The sequence below is a fragment of the Myodes glareolus genome, chromosome 4 (assembly GCF_982192425.1).
Source record: "Myodes glareolus chromosome 4, mMyoGla1.1, whole genome shotgun sequence".
NCBI lineage: Eukaryota > Metazoa > Chordata > Mammalia > Rodentia > Cricetidae > Myodes > Myodes glareolus.
In genome coordinates this window covers 63,814,032-63,827,249 of record NC_142029.1, presented here as the reverse complement: position 1 = coordinate 63,827,249, position 13,218 = coordinate 63,814,032, and the positions used below count along the sequence as shown (strand labels likewise).

The 13,218-nt window shown below is 43.7% G+C and overlaps 1 protein-coding gene across 3 annotated transcripts in view; it reads right to left on the bottom strand.

Annotated features, from left to right (window-relative positions):
- The window catches only part of Cpne4 (copine 4), a 482,133-nt gene that overhangs the window by 12,167 nt on the left and 456,748 nt on the right, over positions 1 to 13,218 (bottom strand). For all 3 annotated transcript variants that reach the window (XM_048417340.3, XM_048417341.3, XM_085689654.2), the window contains exons 12-14: positions 7,265 to 7,319; positions 6,008 to 6,059; positions 3,270 to 3,403 (exon numbers count right to left, since the gene is read on the bottom strand). In XM_048417340.3, the coding sequence (XP_048273297.1) occupies positions 3,270 to 3,403; positions 6,008 to 6,059; positions 7,265 to 7,319 (241 nt within the window). The remainder of the gene's footprint in view (positions 1 to 3,269; positions 3,404 to 6,007; positions 6,060 to 7,264; positions 7,320 to 13,218) is intronic.

The following is a 13,218-nucleotide window of genomic DNA, read 5'->3' as shown; positions in this document are numbered from 1 at the left end:
GTTAGCAGGATTTCAAGATGGCACCCAACCACCCGCACTTCCTAGTTAACGTCCTTGTTTTAACCCACACTGAACTGAAATGGCCCATGCAATCAGCAGGGTATTCTGAGATGATGGAGTGAGACTTCTGTGGGAAGTTATGAGACAAGGTTACTCCTTCCTTGTCTTCTGTTGGATTGCTTGAGTGGAGCCAGCTGCAATGTTGTGGGTAGCTTTAGTAGCTCCCCTGAGCAAGGAAGAAATGAGATTTCTGACCAGGAACAAGCAATTCCAAGGCAGACATATGACCAAGCCATCTTATGAGCAGATCTTCCAGTCTCAAGTCACCCTTCAAAGGACCTCATCCCTGCCAGTATTTTAACTGCAAATTTGGGAGACCTAATTCAGGGTCACACAGGCCAGTTATGCTTGCATCTCTGACCCACAGAAAGTGTGGAGGTAATCAATGTTTATTGTGGTTTTAACTTGGTTAAGGGTGTCTGTCTTTGAGCAACAGAAAATGAGGTAAGCCAAGGAACCCAGATTATTTCAAAGTCATAGCCTAAGCAACTAGTTGCGTGATGGTAGTATAGAGATGGAGAAGACAAGGATGCTGGGAAGGAAAGTCCATCAGCCTTGTGTGTGTGTTGGGGGGGGGGGGAGTAGTAGTAGGAGATAGAGTTTTAAGGAGAAAACTAGGGTCTTAGAGACTACCAAGGACTCTGATTTGGACTCTGCATTTGTGCTATTCAACATCTAGATGAAGATAATAATAGTTGAATGATGATGTGAAGTCTGGAGGAAAGACTGGCTATTGATTCATATTTGACAATAATAGCATTCAAGAGGTATATGAGGCCATGGCAATTAACAATATCACCCTAGACAGATAGCAGAGGAGATTTAGCAGTGAGAAGTGAGGAGGAGAAGACGGAGTTGGAGGAGGCAGAGAGACCAGCAGAGTGGTCAGTGAGACAACAAGATGGAATGTCTAACTTTGACAAGAGTAGTCTGCAGAGGGATGCTGGTGAAGAACCCTCCCCCCACAGGTTTGTGGAGAGGATCTAGTGGGAGGAGGGATGGAGACAAGCAAAGCAGCTTACTCTCAAGGAATTTGCTGCACAGGGTTAGAACGCTAGGGACGAGTGCTAATGGGCAGAGTAGGGCCAATGAAGCACAGCTTTGGATTAACTGGGAGATACTTCAGGAAAGTCTACACAAGGGAGGGAGGGCGGATGTCGGTTCAGTCTCGGGATAACTGAGAGAGGATGTGTTCCAGTGCACAAAAGTAGCGGCTGACACTTGGTAGAAATGTGGTCCTCACTCTAGCCGAACCCAAGGGAACACGGGGACAGAGCAAGCAGGCCCGGGGAATTATTGCAGGATGAGGGTAGAAGGCTATCTTCTTTATGCGAATGTGTCATCCCGGAAACCACGCTCAAGTTACACAGAGCTTTCAGACAGCTACAGTGCTTGCTCCATTTGGAAAACATCATAAAGTTAGTTAGGACCAGGCTGACACCATTAAATAACAGCCGGGAAAGGGATTGTGGTGACATGTTTACTTCTAAAATGTCAAAGGACAGGCTCCAGTTTTGACTCAGCTTTGGAGCTGTAGTTTGTATCTTTCCTAAAAAATAAAACCAAACAATTGAAGCAAATGTTTGTTGTGGTATTTTCTACTACTATTCTTCATCACCATGAGGTAGAATCACCATTTTATTTTTTGTGGAGAGTGTGCGTGTTTCACTGGCGTTTGCGGGTGCATGCACTCTTGTGCACACACACACACACACGTGGATGGAGGTCAGGGTAGGATATTGGGCATCTTCCCTTGTCACCCTCACTTTACTGTTCTGAAAGAGTCTCTCACTGACTGGAAGTTCAAGGTTTCAGCGAGGCTCGGAGGCCAGAGCACTCTAGGTATCCGCATGTCTCCACCCTAAGTGAATGCTGGGTTTGTAGGCATGCACAGCCATGCCTGGATGTCTGTCTAGGTGCTGTGGGTTCAAATTCACTTTCTCATGGTTACATATCAAGCACTATTTGACTCTGAGCATTGTCCCAGCCCTTCAACTACTGCTTTATTTATGCAGTCTGGGTATATTGGAAAACAAGCTTAGTTTTGGACTTGTTTTCTTCCCTGGGACAGGAGGTGACTGCAGTAGATTCCACTACGGAGTGTCTGTGTTCGGGCAAAGGGGCAGACCATTGTGTCTGCCCTGAACCATACATCCTGGCAGATCTGGGTCTCATTAACCCACTGTTTCCCAGATGAAGAAATTGAAGGTAGAGACGTTAAGCCATTTGGAAATACTAGGATGGGAGCTCATGGAATTTCATTGCTCTGGGGAAGTCTTCACCAGTGGTGACCTGCCTGCCTTCCCTCATCCTCTGGATTCCGCTCTCTCAAGTCACACCCCACTGCCCAACCCCTCTCACCTTATCAACCTCAGCAGCCATACCTTCCCCACAACTCCAGTGGACTTCATTGACCCAGGGACAATTAACATCAGTGGGAAGAACAGGTGAGTGACTAACCTTCCAGCTGAGCCTGGGCACTTCCCAGACCCTGATCCAGGGCACATCCTTTGTCCCCTCCCACTTGCTCATATCACCAGACCCTGATTCCAGGGCATATCCTTTGGCCCCTCCCCCTCGTTCTTATCAGTAGCAGCTTTACCAGAGGCCAGACTGGTCCTAGGGACCTCAGGTAAGACACTACCTACTGCCCATTAACACTTCTTAAAGCCAGCCCAACAAACCTAGACTGTGCCTCCTCTGCTGGCCTCCATATTCTGGGCTACAGCATCTGGAGAAGAATGCTTTACTGGAGGCTAGGCAGGATCTAGGGACCCAAGGCCCCCAAAACCCCAGTGGAAAGCCCCTACTGGGCCTGAAGACTCACCAGTCATCAGAACCCTTGGCCGCTTGGGCCAGAAGAGCAGAAAGGAAACAGAAACCAAGGAACAAAACATCCATCCAACAAAGACAAAAATCAGGAATCAACACCTAAACCTACAGTTGTCCCACATCCAGATACCTGTACATCAGTGTAAGAACACAATCAATAATAGAAAGAGCAGTATGGTACAGCCAGAACCCAGCTACCCTATGACAGCACGATTCAACCATTCCAAATAAATAAATAAATACAAATAAAATCAAATAATTAATCTAAAAACAAAAGAAAAACTAGAATTGTTTGTCAGACTATAACGGGTGTCATGACCAATACCCAAAAGAGGCAGGGTAAGTTCCCAGTATAAGTGACCTGTCCCTCTCCTTACCGATGCCTCCTTGGTGTTGGTCTCCTCCGAGGCTGACTTGGCAACCTTCTGAATGATGGGAGCAATGTTGGTGGGGCCATAAAGCTGGAGTTTGGGAAGACAGCTCTGATAGGCTTCTACAACTCCTTGAATTCCTAAAGTGAGATGGGAAAAATCAACACGTCCATAGTTCCTTCAGATGGATTTGCACACACCCAAAAGTAAAACATAGCTTTGTCCAAATAGTCCTTATCTACACCAACATAGGTTTCCCCTTTTTCTTTTTATTTATTCTTCTCTTATACAATATATCCCAATTTCAATTTTTCCTCTCCACTCCTTCTAGTTCTTTACCCACTCTGTTCTCTTTCCCCAAGACCCACTTCTTCTCTGTTTAAAAAGACCAGGCCTCCCAAAGGTATCAACCAAACACAGCATAACAAGATATAACGAGACTAGGCACAAACTCTCATATCAAGACTGGATGAGGCTGCCTAATAGGAGGAAAAGGATCCCAGGAATAGGCAAAAGAATCAGAGGCACCCTGCTCCCATTGTTAGGAGTCCCACAAAACTCCAAGCTAACAGGTACAGGGTACAGTCACATGTAGTTTTTAAGGCAAAAGGAAATACTAGGTCAGTGTACTGCTGCCTCCCTTCCCCCACTGAAATCAAACCACATTGTGAATCAAATCAAAAGCCATTGTTTCCACAAACTTTGCCCCACTTAAGTCCTTATTAGGTCACCATAGTTTAAGGAAGCAGAAGCTGCAACCATTTTATAGATGAAGAAGCAGAGGCTTAAAGAGGTTACAAAGTCTACCCCAGGCCCCAGAAAAACTGAGCTGCAGACTCTGCATATACATCCAGGTCTTCGGGCTGAGAGAAGCCCCAAGCAAGTTTCTGTTTTGTTTTACCATGGTGCTGATTTTAGAATAAATACTGCCTGGACTGTCTGTAGTTGTCATGTGCACATGTGACCATCTCTCGAGATATTACACTCACTGAAGGCAAGAACCACTTCTGTCTTCCCCCAAAGTGCTTGAAGCAGTGCTGGGAACACACCAACAGTGTCGTGAATGAGCAAACCGTCCACATGCTCCCAGGTAGCAAGTTATGAGATAACTGCTGTCAATCACTCATTTACAGAAGGGCACTCACGCGAGCTCAGGGAACAGAAACAGGCTAGGAGTCTGCCGGGGGAGGTAGCTCTGCCCACGCTGTTCTTCAGACGTGATGGGTTTTTACATGTTTCACGCTACAGTTTGGCTCCCAGAAAACCATGTTAGATAATTTGTCATTATAAATCCCTTTTATTCATAAGGATGCTGTTGGTGCCTTTTGCTTTCTCATGCTTCAGCTCATCCTTCGAGCCTTCCTGGCACCAAAGCAGCACACTGCTCTATATTGTGACCTTAGGGCTTCCTAGGAGTCACTGCTGAAATTGCTCTCCACAGCCACCACACGTTGAAAATCAGCTTGGGGACAATTCAGACGGGCAAGTTCTGTTCTGCCTCACACTGGTTTCCAACCTTATTGACAACACTCCACCCACCTTGGCCAGCCTGGAACACCAAGAATGTCTGCCATTCCAAAGGTAGATGTCAGATCATTTCACAGTGTGTAGCAGAAGCAAAGTGAGGCCGAACGGAAACTCCCTTTTCCTTTTGGCACACAAACCTTGGCCTAATATAAGGAAGTTTGATTTTCTTTTCAAAATTATCAGGCCTTTGAACTTCAAGTCTGTGAAATGGTAAGCACTAGACTGTGTTTCTCAGTCTCCCCTGGTGGGAAACCACTTTACTGTCTTGTGGCAGGGTCTTTCCCTAAAGAGGAAGCTCAGGGCTTCAGCTAGGCTGGGATGTCTGGAGAACAGAGGAACAGAAATTGTAATAAGCTGGGTTGAGTAATGGAGAAGGATACCAGAATAATGTTGATCGTGACTAAGAGGCTACTGTGCTCAGATCCGATGATGTGGGTATCACAGTCTTGGACACTAAATGCCAAGTTTGTGAAGAAATCCCAGAGAGCTCACCCTTCACTACATCTCAGTTAACCGGGGTGTAGCCCACTTCTTCCTCGATAAGAATGAGAAAGAAATATGAACATTTATACTCTAGAAATGTCTGCCTCCACAGCCTCATAGGTACTCGGCTGCTTGTTCCTCGCTGAAGCAGAATATATGATAATTACCATTGTTCTTTCAGCATCATTGTTTTGTGAAGCTGGGTGTTGGAATCTGGCCAGGAGAAAACACAGTAACACGGGCTAGACCAAGTGTTTAAGCCTTGGGGCTCTTTCTTGAACAAAACCATGAAGCTCTTTGTTCAAAATCACCTCTGTCAGTGTGCTGGACGTGTCAAGTGATTTCTGCCTTTCACTCTCTCTTTAACTCTACACAGAGAGGAAGCCGAGGAAAATCCAGATGAAAAGTTGAGAAGCAGAAAGAGGAATGTCTCATCTTTTATTTAAAAAAAATAAAAATTAATCTTTAATCCATGAATTAAGTAAAACTAATTGATTGATTAACTTTATTTTGGTTAGAAGAACCCAGCCTTGCCTCTTCCAGGGTGCATTGTCCCACTCCATAATGTGATCCTCCAGTCCCCGTGGAGCAGGGTGACTAATTTGGATTCTCCAAACCTGTTTCTGTGCCGTGGACACTCCCAGCTGAGCTGCTGCTCTGGGATAGAAGAACTGAACCTAGAGAGATGCAGAGCCAGACTCTGAGACACTGGTTCCTTTCTTGTCGTGACTTACCTGCACACTCTGGGTTATCTTCATTAAAGTTGATTGCAAAGTCATGAGAGACCTAAACACCAATTAAAATTTTAAAAAAAGGAAGAAAGGAGAATTATAACTTGGATTGAATAAGAAGGCACTGGGGGCTTAGGGTTTGCAAACAAATGGCATTGCATTTATTGTGAGTTAAGCAGGAGGCACCATTTGAAGCCATTACACAGTCAGAGATGGAGGGTGAATTCTCAGCTCCCTGTAGAGCTGAAGTGGCAGGGAGATTTTCTAGAATCAGATAAATGCTGGCTGGAGGGGGAAGTAAAGCACATCTATATTTTTTTTTAAAAAAAAAAGAAAGAAAGAAAGAAAAAGAAAAGGCTTCAGAAAAAGGTAACTACAGATCGTTTCTAGATTAAACTGGCCAGAGGCTAAAGGGTTAAAGTTGAATGAGCTCTGTGTCAACCTGTGTAAGAAAATAAGAACTCCATTAACTCAAGCTGACTGATAGGTATGGTGCTGCTTACAGAGGCACTGGCTGAGCTGCTGACATTTAGGGATCATCCTGACAGACAGAATTACAGTGCACGAGGATCTTCATGTACACACAGGTGAACTAGAATGACTTCTACTTCTGAAAAAAGTGAATAGAGTGATAGAGCCTGCAATCTTCCATCACAAGCTCCCCTGCCTGGCAGTGCCTAAGCAGAAGGGCAGATGATACACTGCCTGCTGTTTTCCTCCCCCTAAAATCTGATAAAAGAAATGGGCTCTTCTGCCATCTGGACAGTTTTATTAAATCACTTGGAATTTCATGGAAAATTCCACCTCGAAGATATTTCTGACCATTGAATCTCTTGGGCACTAAAAAATAGGTCACCTCATTAAAAGACAGGTGCCTCCTTTCTTAGTGGGAGGTCATAGGTGAAGCAGCTGGTGTGTGCCCACTATCCAGGCAAGTGAGCTGCCCTACTTGGTTCATTTATCTCAAGTTTTTCTTTAGCCTGCAAGATCTGGATGGACACAGTTTGAATCCTGGGAACCCAGTGGTTTGGGGTGTTTCTTCGGTCTCTCACCATATTGGCAGTGAGCTAAACTAGAGATTCCTGTAACTAGACCTTCAAAATACATACCAAGAATACCCAGATTTTATTTATTTATGTATTTATTTATTTATTTTGCCAAAGGCACTCTCGGACCACCATAGCTTCGTAGAGAGCAAGAGCAAGCTTGCCAAGATGAGATTCCACAGTGCGGTACACGATCCCACCTCTGCTTACTCACCGTGTACTCTGGGGGTATCCTGGCGCCAAACCCAAAAGCCGGGAACATTTTGTCACTGGAATTAAACAAAAAGAAGCCGCTTCATTTATTCATCTAAGAAGGAAGGGAAATCCGAGCCTACTTAACCTCACTAGAACACGTTGCCAAGCCAAGCGCTGACTCACGCAATGGCATGAATAATCAAAATGAAGAAACATTCCTTACGGTTCAGTACTCATTAGCATACACTCTAACATTTTTTTTATTTTCAGTTTTTACTAAATTTGATAACCAAGAGTAAAATGGACCCAGAATTTGTATGTATCCCACCCCCGTAATTGTGATTTTCTGTTTCCTTGAAATAGTGAATAAGGAGGAATTTGGCAGCTCCAATCAATGACTGAATTGGGGTCTTCCATATACATAATTTAAAAATTTTTTGAAGCAAAAAATGATTATTCTTTATTTCTCATGAAGGTAGACACATTGAAGAGAAGTACCCCTGAAGATGCTGCTGCTGATTAGAGCCAGGGTTCAAACAGAGAAAACCCGGATCTGAGAAGATATCAAAAGGTATAGGGAAGCTCAGTAGGCTGCTACCCGACAAGGCATGATCTCATTCATCGCGTTCCCTGTGCCTCCACATTAAGCATATACATAAGAAACAACTAATTATTTGCATCGTCTTTTCTTACTTTATGAACTCAAAGGGACCCAGTGTTTTGTGGGGGTGGGATGGGGTAAAGGGGAGGAGATGGGAGGAGAGAACATGAGGGAATGGGATGGTTGAGGGGGGAGAGGGACAGAGTGGAAGAACAATGGAAGAGAGATCTCGATAGGGAGAGCCACTATGGGGCTAGGGAGAAACCTGGTACCAGTAGAATTCTCTAGAATCCACAAGAATGACCCCAGCTCAGACTCCGAGCAATAGTTGAGAGGATGCCCAAACTGGCCTCCCCCTGTAATCAGATTGGTGAATACCCCAACTATTATCCAGTAACTGAAGGAATCAGATGCAGAGATCCACAACCAAGCACCTGGCCTAGCTCTGGGAGTCCAATCGAAGAGAGGGAAGAGGGACACCTGATCAAAGTAGGTCAAGGTCATGATGGAAAAATCTACAGAGACAGTTGAACCAAGCTCATGGAAACTCATAAACTCCAGAGCAATAGCTGTGGAGTATCCATGGGACCAAACTAGGCCCTCCACATGTGGGAGATAGTGGGGAAGCTTGGACTATCTGAGAGGCCCCTTGCAGTAGGACCAGGATCTATCCCTGGTGCGTGAGTTAGCTTGTTGGAGACCATTCTCTATGGTGGGATGCCATGCTCAGCCTTAATGGAGGGGGAAGGGCTTGGTCCTGCTCCAACTTAATGTGCCAGACCTTGTTGACTCCCTATGGCAGCCCTTACCTGTTGGGAGGAGTGAATGAGGGGTGGGCTGGGGTATAGGCAACGGGGGACGAAGAAGGGGTGGGAGGGAGAACCGTGGCTGGAATGTAAAATAAAATTTAAAAAAATAAATAAATATTTTTTTTTAAAAAAAAAGATCTTTTTCGTTTACATGTTTCTTAGGCAGGGCCCCACTCTATAACCCAGACTGGTCTAGAAATTGCAATGTAGTCTAAACTACCTTCTAATGTATGGCAGACCTCTAGCTTCAGCCTTCTAAGTGCTGGAACTCTAGACACATGCCATAGTGTGTCTAGGTGTATTAATATCTTGCATTCTCACTGCCCACTGACCCTGACTGCCCTGTCCCCTTGGCTTCATTGTTGTATTTCTTCGCTGAAGGTCTGCTCAATAAATAGTCAATGGTACAGTCCACACAACCTTTAAAGTCACTAAGACATGGGTATACGCAACATAACTCTGAGAAGATCCATGTGAGTCACACCCACTCTTTGTTTGTCTTGGTGTCTTTTACAATCACTTTTCCTATTTCCTGTGTTCATGTGTGTTATATCTTAAACCTACCTGTACTGCACTCCAGTTAAGAGGATGGGGAAGGGCAGGGCTTTAACATTTATTGACACACACAATGTGCTAGCTCTCTCCCAGGTGCGGTAAATACTTACACAACCCTGGAGGTCTACTTATTCTAATCTTAGGAGGACAGAGAAAATGTTATCCCATGTCCATGATATTCTATTTACCATTATAATGGAATAACTACACGTAATGTTAAACACATACTAGGAATTCTGGGACCTCGGTCCCCAAATAGGGCAAATAGGCAACACTCAAGACCTTTCTTAAGCAAATTGTGTGCTGCAGTGGCGCTCTGAAATACCGGTCTTGGGAGAAGGTGGGTCCTTCTCCTGCCAAGTACCTTTGTTTGGGTTCTCTCCTAGGAAGAACACAACTGAGGTTTGTTCTTAGAGTTAGCAGTTCTCCCTAGAGTTGGTCAAAGGCAAAGAAGGAATTCAGATTAGGGCTCACCTCATACTTTATAGAGAAAGAGAACATTCAGTCTGGGCCAACCTCCACTTTCTGAGTGACTTCAAGAAAATCAAAGTAACAAAACCAGATTCTCTCCCATCCCTTCCTATTTAGAAGTTGTTAGAAACCCGTAACAACTTTGACGAAACCTTCCAACATGTAGTTGATTGCGCATAGGTGGAGTTACAGATCTAGAGAAAGCAGAGCTCTCTAAAGCGAAGGTTAAAGTCCTCTATAAAACCACAAACTCCCTCGTCTGCTCGTAGCTGTGTCAGGCTAGGCTCTGTCGTACACTGCATCTGGCATGTATGAGAGAAAGTATGGTTGCAAATAAATAAGAGAATCGCCATAGCTTATAGAGGATTAGTAACAACTCTAAGGAGAAAAAAAAAAGGACTCCTGGTCCTTAGAAAGATTGAAAGACTTTGTCTCAACTCTTCCTCCTTAGACAAAGAAAGAGTGGTAGGCAACGGAGGATCTTGCTGGCTAAGGTAGAAGACTTTCCTGGTGGCGAGCATGGGTCCTGGACCATCCACACACAGCAGGGTTGCCTCAGGAGTCTGAACCAGGAAGCCTGGGAGGTGTTACATCCTTAACTTACTGTCTGTTTTGATCAGTTCTCTCTCTCTCTCTCTCTCTCTCTCTCTCTCTCTCTCTCTCTCTCTTTCTCTCTCTCTTTCTCGGGACGTATGGTAAGGGTGTGTGCAGATCTAATGCTCTACCTACTTCCCATCACTGACCCTGGCTGCCTTAATGATGCTCCTTTCACACCTGCTAAACCACCCTTGGGGATTTGAAGTTTGCCGAGCTTCAGGCCCTGTTACGTAATTGAGTTTCAAGAGTGAGCCGGTTGGGAAAACACCTCACCTACAAGGAGAATAATTAATGCTGCAGAAGGGCTCATTTCTCTGAAGTCAGCCACCATCAAGCTTCTACTTAATAAACATACTGAAGAAAAAATTCCCAGCCTAGCACAATAGATTTAAAGTCCATTCCTCCTGCTTAAAAATAAGACCAGGCAGAAAGGAGTCTTACGCAATGACCAAGGGAAGGGGAACAAAGGAAAGCTTTCTATGAGAACACTTCAAAGAAGTCAGAGCCCGATCTGCTGGGCACTGAGCGAAGGGCCCTTAGCAACTGTTGGGAGAAAAACCCAGGCAAACACTGCCCACCTGGACATTTCAGAGGCATATTCCCATGCTGGCAAAGGCTACACTTCTTACCATCACCATAAAACAAACAAACAAACAAACAAAAAACATAATGAAAGGGTTTATGTCCTTCCATGGTGACATATCAACTGTCCTTAGTTTCCTAGGAAACAGCCATGTCCAATGTCCAAATACCCCCAGGTGGGAAACTTTATCTTCAGCACATTTCACCGTCTCCATTAAGGAAACACTGTGCTAAAGCAAGGCATTAATACATGTCAAGGGATGCATACTGCATGGCAGTGTATGTGCCAGTGAGGGGCAGTTCACACATGGTGGCCTTCCAGAGCACTTGGGTCTTGGTGAAAAGAATTTTGCACAATCATCTTAAAACTGAGGTCCATGGATAGAAGCACAATAGTCTTCTGGGGACATGAAGGTGTGACCTTTTTTAAAAACAAAGTCAGCATTCAATTCTCCTAGTTCCACACATATCATTTGTTGAAATCAGTCTTCTGGGAGGTCTGTGATGGTGAGACCTGGTCTCACTCACCCCTTTCCCTTCATGATTCCTTTTTTTCTTTACTTCTTCTGAGTCTCAACTGCCATGCTGTGTTGCTTCAGAGAACAAAAGCTGACTGTACCAAGTAGAGGAACTATTCTACAGGATTCCGGCACCCAGTATGGAGTACTGAGATTCCAGCTCTGAGTACAGAGTACCAGGATCCCAGCTCCCGAGTACTGAGTACCAGGATTCCAGTTCTGAGTACAGAGTAGCAGGATTCCAGCCCCGAGTACCTAGTACCAAGATTCAATTACAGAACACAAGATTCAAACATCAAGAAAAGGAAAATTTCTACAAAGGTCAGGAGGAAACAAATTTTCTGCAACTCAGGTCATTGCCAATTTTCACTTTAAAAATTGTGGGGTGTAGCTAAGTTGTAGGACACCTATCCATTCCATACATAACTTTGGGTTCAATCACTAATACTGTGTAAAAGAAAGAATTTAGGATGTGTTATTGTCAGTCATTAAATCCTTAAAATAATTTTTTGGAGTTGGCAAGATATCTCTTGCTTGACACCAAGCCTGAAGACCAAGATTGAGCTGGGCCTGGAACACACATGGTAGAAGCAGAGAACCAACACCTGATAGCTGTCCTCCAATGTCCACATATGTACCATGGCACAAATGCTTTTTAAGGATTCATTCTCATATATGTATATGTGTGTGTGTGTGTTTGTCTGTCACATGTGCATGTGAGTGCAGGTGCGGCAGAGGCCAGAAGAGGGAGCTCTCCTGGAACTAGAGTTAGGGGTGCTGTGAGCCTCCTGATGGGGGTTCTGGGAACCAAACTTAGGTCCTCTGCAAAAGCAGTATGTGCTCTTAACTGCTGAGCCATCTCTCCAGACTCCATGCCCAAATAGTTTTGATTATAAACTATTATGTTAGGGGGAGGGATGGTTATGTCATTGGAAGAATTGAGCAATACTGTAGGTTAAAAGCTACTTTCACATATTTGTTTATAAGAGCAAATTTCTTGATATTTATATTGACACAGACAAAAAAAATTGGTTAGAATTTATTGGTTAGATTCTGCATTGTTAGCAATAGGTAGCCCTTATCTGAAGATATATAAACCAACTGGGCTACCCCACCTCCACACACACTATCCATTTTGTTGAGAGCTGATTTCCAAAACCTTTCTATTTCTTATATATAATAATTAAAGTCTGAAATTCTTAACATATGAATGTTTTGTGTCAATAATATTCACATTAAAACTGCAATAAAATTCAATCCAGAGATATTTTTAGAATAATTTGAATCTCTTCATAAAGAATCATTTTAGAAATTAAAGATTACATGCATATAATATCCTCATTTTCCTTATATACTTGCATGATACAAATGACTTCGAATCAAATTTATAATGATACCCTGAGTACTAGAGAAGGGATTCAGAAGGTAGAGTATCTGGCAAGCACAAAGCTCTGGCTGGGTTTGAGCCTCCCAAATGCCACATCAAAAATGTGTTGGTTTTAAAAATGATACACTGGAACCAAATTCTATGGAGGAGGGAAACAGAAAACGTGTTGGTGAAGAAACAATTTGAAACTGAAGAGTTGGTTTAGGTATTTTTTTGTAAAAAAGAAAGAAAGAAAGAAAGAAAAAGAAAAAAAAAGAAAGATGGTCAGTACCCAATCAGCACAACATTTAGATTATATTGGGCAGTTAAAAGAGTTACCATGAGAGTTTGTTTTTAAATACCTGTATTTATAACACTCCAGAATTTTCAATTCTTATCACCATTTAAACTTACAACAAAGAAAGATGTTTCCAGTGAAATATGTGTGAGGGATGCACACCTTTACAGAATCCT